At 38.9% G+C, this 9,399-nt stretch overlaps 1 protein-coding gene and 2 non-coding genes across 3 annotated transcripts in view; all 3 read right to left on the minus strand.

The window, feature by feature from the left end:
- The window catches only part of WDR43 (WD repeat domain 43), a 28,119-nt gene extending 19,768 nt beyond the window's left edge, over positions 1 to 8,351 (minus strand). The window contains exons 1-4 of the mRNA XM_058162028.1: positions 8,006 to 8,351; positions 3,651 to 3,785; positions 3,057 to 3,175; positions 1,043 to 1,163 (exon numbers count right to left, since the gene is read on the minus strand). Coding sequence (XP_058018011.1) covers positions 1,043 to 1,163; positions 3,057 to 3,175; positions 3,651 to 3,785; positions 8,006 to 8,293 — 663 coding nt within the window. The 5' untranslated portion in view covers positions 8,294 to 8,351. The remainder of the gene's footprint in view (positions 1 to 1,042; positions 1,164 to 3,056; positions 3,176 to 3,650; positions 3,786 to 8,005) is intronic.
- Positions 848 to 932, minus strand: LOC131189383 (small nucleolar RNA SNORD53/SNORD92). Its single transcript, XR_009152997.1, has one exon. It is a non-coding gene; the product is annotated as a small nucleolar RNA SNORD53/SNORD92 (small nucleolar RNA).
- LOC131189381 (small nucleolar RNA SNORD53/SNORD92) lies at positions 1,846 to 1,923 on the minus strand. Its single transcript, XR_009152995.1, has one exon. It is a non-coding gene; the product is annotated as a small nucleolar RNA SNORD53/SNORD92 (small nucleolar RNA).
- Positions 8,352 to 9,399: the final 1,048 nt, after the last annotated feature.

The raw sequence follows: 9,399 nt of genomic DNA on the forward strand, positions 1-9,399 counted from the left end.
TTTCTGTTGAGCTAAATGAAGAGTGAAAAATTGATACTGTCAACTTCAAAACAGATCAGGCCTGCTGCAGCCATTTTTCCATTTCTCAGCTTGCCACACAGTGTGGGAGGGAGAAAGTCTGGAATCTCAGACCAGACAACAGATCATCCCGTGGGAACCAAGGTCATCTCAACAGGTGCTGGCCAGAGACTAATTGCATAATTTGAGACCTGTGACCATATATTTAGAGCTGATTTTGTTTTCATTCCTGCCGAAACGATATACTAATAACAGTTCTTCAGATAATTGAAAGTCTCAGAGTGCTCTAATTGGTTGGGTTCATTAGTCAGAACCTTGACAGATAATTTATTTTCTACCACAACTTTTCAAATTCAGTGTTTGAAAGTCTTGTTGCAGCCCAGGAGAATTAATTGCAGTTACTTCTCCTGGGTTGCAACAAGACTTTCAAACTTTGAATGTCAGTAGATCCAATCTTTAGCATTCAATAATGTGATAAATTGATTCTACCAATTATTCCTTCAGATTTCCATGGAAGGTAACATTAACAGAATTTGTGTTTAAAAATCAACTAAACGTCTAAGAATAAGAAGAAACTGGTAAACATTTTTACCCAATGATATTGGAGGGGGAGGGACGGAGAGAGGGAGTGGGGGAAGAGAATGCTCATGTTCATTATCATAAAATACTGTAATGATAAAAATAATTATCTTTTCCAAAGTAGTGGGTTTAAGAACCATTAATACTTTCATAATTAAACAAACAACAAACCAGACATTATTCCTGTGATGTGTACAGCAATAGTGTTTACAGGAACTCAGATTAACGTTGTCAAATACTGCTGTTGGCAGTGCTCAGACACAGCCAAGGAATTTCATGTCCTCATTCAACTGTCAGCCAGCTGAAACCACCTTTTAAAAGTATCATCACAGCAAACTGTCCAGCAGTTTCCAACTATGCTAATGATATTATTAAACAAGATGAAGTAAAGCAATTGATTAAGGAGTTAAGCTCATTTAGGTTCACTATGTCCCTGAATACATACTCTATAGACTTCTTTGGTCTCCAAGTCCCACAGTTTGATAGTTCGACCTGCTGAAAGTAGTACTTTTCCATCCGGACTGATGCACAATGAGCTCACACTGCTGTTATCTCCTTTCCATTTACTAGTGAATTTAGGAAAAACAAATTAAAAATTACTGTAATATAGACTTATTTAACAAAGGGTGTGTGTGTGTGTGTGTGTGTGTGTGTGTGTGTGTGTGTGTGTGTATGTATGTCTTAAATCACTAAGACTTTGATTTAGAATCTGAACCCAAAATATTCCTTTAATATTAATATTTTAGCCAGAAAAATTCAACCAAAGAGTGAAGGTACAGATTAAGCTGCTTTTCCATGACAAAGCTATTTGGGTAAGAAGGACCCAAATTTTGACAGCCTGTACACACAATATGACTGCCTTGGAAACACTGCTTATTCACAAAATGACTCTTACAAACACCCACTCCATTTAACTAAAGGTGATGTTCTTCTCAATGAGAACTTTGTAGGGCGCTAAGACATGTCTGGAAATACATGTGATACAAAGTCTGGTAACTGGATTTCTAACATCTAGGAATGTTTTAATTCCATTTGTGTTATAGTTTATATCCAGAGTTTGAAAAATATTATGTGTCTACTTTCACTACCTTTAAAAAATATTCTGTCCAACCAGAATACCTTATTTTAACATTGAGAAATTGAAGAAAAAAATGTGTTTGATTCTGGACTTTTCCAACTATGTACTTACCATGCTATTTGATAAGCTTTAACGTGCTCAAAATTATTAAATTTTGACTTGAAGACAGCCTGCTCAGACAGCCAAGAGAAAATTATCCTCACTTGGTATCAGAAGTGAGTGAAACCAATTGGGAATCATCACAGCAGGGTATTTTTGTTGTTGTTGGAAATCACTTGAAGACTGTACTTTCATTAATAAATGAAATAGGCCAGCTTGTTTATGCAAGATGCTTATTGTTTTATTCCTCATATATAACCAGTAGTTTGAAGAATAGTTTTTATACAATTTTCCCCCTTTACTGCTTACAAAAAGTAAAGATCATAAACAGATGGTTTATATACCTAACAAAAGGTTCAAGTTTCAGTCCTGGGTTTTACATTTCAGAAAGATGTTATCTGTAAAGTATTTTTTCTCTCTTGCAAATTTAAGGTATTTTCCCCTCACAAGATAAACTATGACCAAATATTTATTACACCTTGATTTAAAAATCAAGTATTAGATATATTCTAATAGCCTACAAGATAATATTTGCATATTATATTATAATGCAAGCGGTGTTACAGTTAATTGTTCCACTGGATTGAAAACATTTCTAAATTTAAATAAAGGAATTGGGCTGCTGAGTAAAAATTAAGTTAGGATCCAAGCACTTTAAACGAAAAAGCAATCACATTTTATTAATTCAGAAACTTCCATAAGAATGTGTATGGGATTATTCATGATGAATGGATATTTATCTGAAAAGTAAACTACACAGGAATTTCCTTTAGTGATTGCAACTGTCGTAAGTTATTTCTTTCCTAATTTTATTTATTTCAACAATTCTGAGATTCTGAGGGAGTACTTCAATGGTCCTGTTTATCTAACAGAGTTGGCATGCTTCAGGGTCTTCAATTAAGCTTTATTATCTGATGGGACTTATGAATCCTGCCTCCATGACAGCATCCCTCCCCAGAAGTTTGTATTACCCCTAACCTGGCCTCGTTCAAATGAGCCCTTAAAACCTGATCTAGGCCTTGGGTTAGCTTGAGAGGCAATCTCTCAATGGGACTGTTATGTTTGAGATCATGCTTCTTAATAAGGCTCATAATGTTATTTTCTCATTGTTTTGTAAATTTACTTTTAATATTATTGAATAAGCAAATAATATTCAATTTAGTATTTGGAGATGAAAAATCTTACCGTTTCTTTACACATTACTCAATCCTACCTAAGATAAACTGATCTGATGATAGCAAAACAGAAATTTTGAGACACTTATATACTAGGCCAGACTCACCATTTCACTTTACACGTCTGCACATTCCACTCCACAATATGTTTGTCATCTGAACAGCTATATAAACAACCATTGTCCTGATGCCACCGTATGCAGTTTATTTTATTGTCATGCCCATTCTAGGTAAAAAGAAAAGTTATCAGCAAATATGATACTTTCATCAAACCAGTTGTGACCAAAATGCTTTACAGGTGGTCCTTGACTTACAAAAATCTTTAAATCTCCTAAAATTGCCCTCCCAAACTAGCCTATTTGTATCACATAAAAAGATTTTAAGAGGCAAAGTCATTATCTTAAGCTGCTTTATTTCTGAAAGCACAAATTTTACTTACACCTTATGTCTCCTAATTTCCCCCAGACAGAAACATAGCTTTGAGTATCTTTTTTACATTGTTAATACTCCTAGCATATTGGGAGGGCTAAATAAATAACGCCAACCACTTTGCTAGTGTTACCACCACTCTAGCCTTAGATAAAAAAAAAAAAAACTGCTATCCCAGACTGATAAAACATTGCACACCTAAGCTTTTGTTTAACAACTTTAAGTTAATTGTCTCTTAACAGAAAAATAATGTTGCTATATATCATACTTACTAGTTTACTCTGTAATTCTCCTTTGACTGTGCTGTATAATAAAATGCCACCAACAGCAGTACCAATAGCCAAAAGATCTAACTGTTCAGCTGCTTCTACAATTTCAGATTTCCTCTTCTTCCTTTGAGGACCTTCCTGTAAAACAGTTAAAATAGCCTGGATATTAAATAACAATTTTACAAGACATATGAAATAAAAGCATATTCAAAATTGTCAGGGAGTATAAACACAGAATCCTCATGCCTTTGCACACTTTGAAAAGAGTGCTGAATTGCTCTATCAACATAATCCAAGCTCAAACCTAACAGTCATCTTTATCTTGTTAAAATCCAGCTAATATAAAGAACCTTCAATTCTGCTGAGCAAACATGAACATTCATCATGCATGGTGATCAGAGACCATATATATTGATTTAATCTGATATAATAATATCTTTATTAACAGTACTTAGGCACAGTTCAAAATAGTCAAATCCAGTTTTTTCCCAACCAAGAAAGGTGCTTTGTTTTAGTAACAGAAACAACCTATTTCTGCAACATTAACTGTCTAATGAGTTTTCAAATAACTTCCTTTTTCTTCTTCTATATCTAACTGAATCATCACTTCTCTTTCGGAACCTATTAATTTCTCCAAGTGTATCTTTCCTAGACACTATTTCCTCCTGCTATTGTTCACCACAGATCTACAAGGCCCCTTTATTTCTGTGTGTCTCTGCATTGATCACTGCAAGTATAATTTTCTCCTCTGTTTCAAATTAAAATTATTTCTATCTCTCAGTTGTAGTTCCAGCTATTTAACTCCTATATGGTTTACTGTACATTTGGAATTAAAAACTATGGAAACCACAAGAATTCTACTTTATAATTTCTCCAACCCACCCTGCCAAAAAAACCCTATATCATCTTGATTTCAGAGATCATAAACATCTATAAAAGTTCATACACATTGCTTCAAATATACCAACACTTCAAATCTCATTCAAAATTTTATCTCTAAGCTAAAATGCATAACATTAAAATGTTTCAAACATATTTCCCATTCAGTTTGACTGTTACAAACATAATTCAGTGTCTTCTAATTTCACATCTTGCTCATTTCAATGGCTTCTTTATTTTAGTTTACCTCCATATCAGAATTGGAAACCACAACTTGAAATACATTTTCAATTGTGATTTTAAAAAATGCCAAAAATGTTGTTTCACTATCACAATTTCATCCTTCCAAGGTCAGTAAAATAAAGACCCAGACTGTTGGGGGCAATATGCTGACTCTGTAAACCGCTTAGAGAAGGCTGTAAAGCAATGTGAAGTGGTATATAAGTCTAAATGCTATTGCTATAGATAGCCCATATGATCTCTTCCTCAAGGATGGCCGGTGACCCTTCATGTCGTCCATTTTAAACTGTTTACATCACTACTCCCAGTAAACTTAATTATCCTTCTTTGCTCTCCTCTGGAAAGCTGTATTTAGTATTCTTACTTCTTCCAGTTTGCCCGCTGCCTTAGCTGGTTTTCTTTGCTCAGCTGTTTTGATGGTTTCATCTGGGAGCCACTTGCACTTTTTCTCCGATTTCTTGAGTGGTATACATTCTGCAATTCCAATAAGGTTGACTGAATGTCCTACCATAGTTCAGGTGTTTTCTCAGCAGTGTCCAATAGATCAAACCTATTTTTCACCTCAATTGTATATGTAGCAGAGATTTTGGAGACATCCAACTTCTTTGGAGGCACTGCCTTTTTGATGCTGCATAGTATGACTAATCTTTGCCATCAACAGTTCATGACCTGAACCACAATCAGCACTTGGATATGGCATAGGACATAGTCAATCCGATTATGGTGAAGTCCATTTGATGAGGTCCAAGTGTATAAGTGGCGATTGTGCTGTTTGAACTATACATTCGTGATCCTAAATTTGACAATTCTTAGCAAAATCAATCACCTGCATCATTCCTTTCACCTAGTATAAAACAACCAGTGATGCCTGTCTCCACTTGTTTGCCAATTTTTGCATTTAAGTCATCCAGGTTGTAAACAATGTCTTTTTTGGACACTTGTTTCATAGTTCAAAGTCCAACCTAAGTAACTCACTAACACCAAGGAGATCAATTTCCAATCTGATCATCTCACGTTTGACAATATTTAATTTACCAACTCACACCTCTGATGTTCAACATGGCTACCCCATGTATCTCTGTGCAACACAGATATCTGTGTTCACCACTGGCTGCCTCAGCAACTGGGATTCCTCTTGTCTATCGTTGAGCACTCTAGATGTCTTACACTCTTTCCACAGAATTTTCTTGGTGAGTGTTTTACAGGTCACCAGGTCTCTCTTAAAACATTAAAATTTACAATATATCCTAGTTTTGATAACTATAAGAATTACAATTCAAGAGTAAATGAAGGCCAATATATTGACTATTTGAGACTTAAGTATAATGAAAATCGTATTGAGTTGTGAATATGAAATTAAATTTTTGGATTTTAGTATTTGCACAAGGATGAATTTTTTTTGCAAGTAGCATAAACTTTGCATACCTGAAATGATGCAGTAATTGGATAAACTTTAAAATCTGCTTTTTTAAAAAGTGGTAATACACAGGGAAAGTTCAAGTGGAAAAAAATGGGGTACAGGAACATGCACTCTCTTCTTTCCATTACAAGCCTTTCCTTTTCAGGAATGTTTATTCAGCAAATGCTCTTTTTCATTTACATGTTTAAATTCCCTTTGATAAACCAGCAAGCTTCTCTCATCAGTAACAATCTTCACATTTTCAATCACTTTCAAGCAACCTAAATAGGATTGTAATCTCAATATAGCAGCAGTACTCCCACATTCTCACTCTGTTAAATACTTTATTTTGCCACTTTACTTATATTTATTGAAATAAAATGCATAAGGTGCATAAGGTTCTTGAAAAACTAGTCTGTGATTAATAAAGCTTTAAAAATATTCAAAAGCATTTTAATTGTCTGAATTTATAAACAGGTATTACAAATTACTTTTAGATGATTTTTAGCAATTAACTCTACAGATTTTTCAAGCCTGATGGAGTGGAGAAATGTAAAATTCTTTTCAAAGGCCCATATATTTTATGAAAAAATAAGAGCACAAATTAAGTAGATGTGCATATATGGGTACACGCACACATGTGTATCACAGAGAGTCAGAAAGCCAACTCAGAATAATATATAGGCTTTACACCAGTGGTGGGATTCAGCCAGTTTGCATCACAAACCAGTTAACTTTCTGAGCAGATTGGTGAACTGGTTGTTGAGAGAAATCATTAGGGCAGAGAACCAGTTGTTAAATTATTTGAATCCCACCACTGCTTTACACTCTAAAACTCTCCATCAAAATTGGAGTAACTAAAGAGGTCACTTAGGATTACAGCTGGAATGGAGATCAGAGCTAAAAAGTTGTCTTTAGGAAGTCCAGCCTAAAACCAAAACCCACTTCCGGCGACATTTCTGGACGACACTAAAACTGCACATAAATAATGCTGCAAAACCGAAGCTTTGTTGGGCGCAAGGTATTCGCCGCACCAAAGCAGAGTCCGATGCCAAGCCATTAAGTTATGAACAAATTGGGGAAGAACAGAGGTGGCTCCCCAATGTGCTTGCTAATGCTCAAAAAACTAGACCCACAGTAGGTTTCGACGTGGCTTTCCTTTTCCCAAGATCGATGCTTTTTATCTTCCGAATTCTGTACGAAAACCTCACCCACCCCACCCGCTGGGGAAGAAGAAAGAGAACTAAATCGTTTTTTCAGACAGGGGTGAGGCTGCCAAGTCACGGGTGGCGTGAACCCCTGACGCATTTCAAAGCAGCAGCAGAAGCGGCGTCTTCTTTTCGGCTCTTCAAGCCTCCATGCATTGTGGAGGGGCGGAGTCAGGAGAGCACACATGTGCTGCTTCCCACTCTGAAGAATCCTGGCCGGGGGGGGGGGGAGAAATCGGGGCTGCTTTGAGGAGAGGCCCGAACCCCCTACAGAGAACGGTGACGCAATGGGGGGGGGGAAAGAGTAGTCGTCCACGGGGGCTCCTCCGTCTTTAAGAAAAAGCAGAGCGCTGCGGAGGTCCTAATGGCACGTGGCTCCAATCCGCACGCGAAGGGTGGTGGGAGCTGTGATTTTATCCCACTTAAGAGAATTGGTTTCACACACACACCACCGTCTTTTTTTGTCCCAACCCACCCCCGCTGCCCTCAGTGACAGGCCCGCCTCGCTGCTGGGGATGGGCGCTTCCACATGGTCCGGGAACGGAGGCCCAGGCCCAGCAAACGCAACGCAGGATGTTCCTTTACGGCGACGGTGAGGCCGCCGCCGCCGGGCAAGCCCACTCTTGGAATACCTTGCTGGGAGGCGGTCGGCCTCCTCCGACGGTCGGCGGTGCCCAGGCCAGGCAGGTACAAGCGGCGCTGAGGTGGGCAGAGGGCACGTACTCGTGGTGGAGGCGGCTGCTGGCCGTCTCCCACACGCGAAGCCGCCCGTCCGGCCCAGAGAGAGCCAACAAGCGCCGCTCGTGGGGAGAAAAGGCACAGGGGCTTCCTGTCACGTAGATGGGGCTCTCGAAGGCCGCCGCCTGCTCCCGCTCGCCCGCCGAAGCGCCTTCTCCTCTCGCTCCTGCTGCTGCCGCCATGGCGCTCGCTGCAGGCCCGGCCCTCTCTGCTCCCAGCAGGCAGGCGCGCAGCCACGTGGTCGGCCTTTTTCTCTTTCCCCCCCCTCCCGAGCACGCGCACTCGCAACCTCCGACGCGCTGCCATCCGTCATCCCGACGCTTCAAAGACGTCGGGAGTCGGTTTGTGTAGCCTCCGGCTTTCTTCCAAATGAACTAGCCCAGGAATGGAGCCACACAGCTGGGAGCCGATTTAGAAATCAGGGACAAGCCTCATCTTTGAATTGGGCTGCTGGAATCCCGACTGATAATTGTTCATAACGTTTCATCGTAATAAGAGCTCAGTTACAATCGGCCGAAACCAGCTGGCTGCGGAATTCTGGGAGTTGTAGTCCACGGATCTTAAAAAGTTGCCCCGGTTGAAAAGCACTAGGCCAAATACGGGGGTCTTCAACCTTGGCGACTTTAAGACTTGTGGACTTCAACTCCCAGAGTTCCTCAGCCACTTTGCTCTGGGTGTTGAAGTCCACAAGTCTTAAAGTTGCCAAGGTTGGAGACCCCTGGTCTAATAGAAGAGAATTGTTTATAGCTCAAGATTGAACTGGTTTAGTCTTTGCTGCTCTCTGAGTTTGGTTGTTTTCTTGAAGACATTTTTATTACCCAACTAGATGCTAACCTAGTACGGTGGAACGTCTGCAAGAAGAGAATCAAGCTCAGAGAGCATGGAAGACTTAAAAGCACTGTTCTAAATAGCATCAGCAACTGGAGAAATAGATGTGAAGGAAAACAGTGTAAATAGCTTGATGGTTCCACAAACCAGCCACATTTCTCTATGTTGCCTACTTTTGTTACAGTCCTAAATTCACTTGTTTGAAACAAATACCAGGCATGTGTAAATCCCAATTGGTGGGATGCATATGAGTAGACTCTGATAGGAATGAACTTTTAATTCCATGTTCACTGTATCATAGTGGAACTGTTCATCCTCTAGAAGATATCCTTTCACATATTTAAAATGTGCTGTCGATGTTATTTTAAACTCCTTATAACCCATTTACTCTTTCTGCATTTAAAAAGATTCATTTTTAAAGAAACTTAAAGAGTTAAAGCTGAAAAAAAGAATGAAGAAA

The sequence above is a fragment of the Ahaetulla prasina genome, chromosome 1 (assembly GCF_028640845.1).
Source record: "Ahaetulla prasina isolate Xishuangbanna chromosome 1, ASM2864084v1, whole genome shotgun sequence".
NCBI classification, from domain to species: Eukaryota; Metazoa; Chordata; class Lepidosauria; order Squamata; family Colubridae; genus Ahaetulla; species Ahaetulla prasina.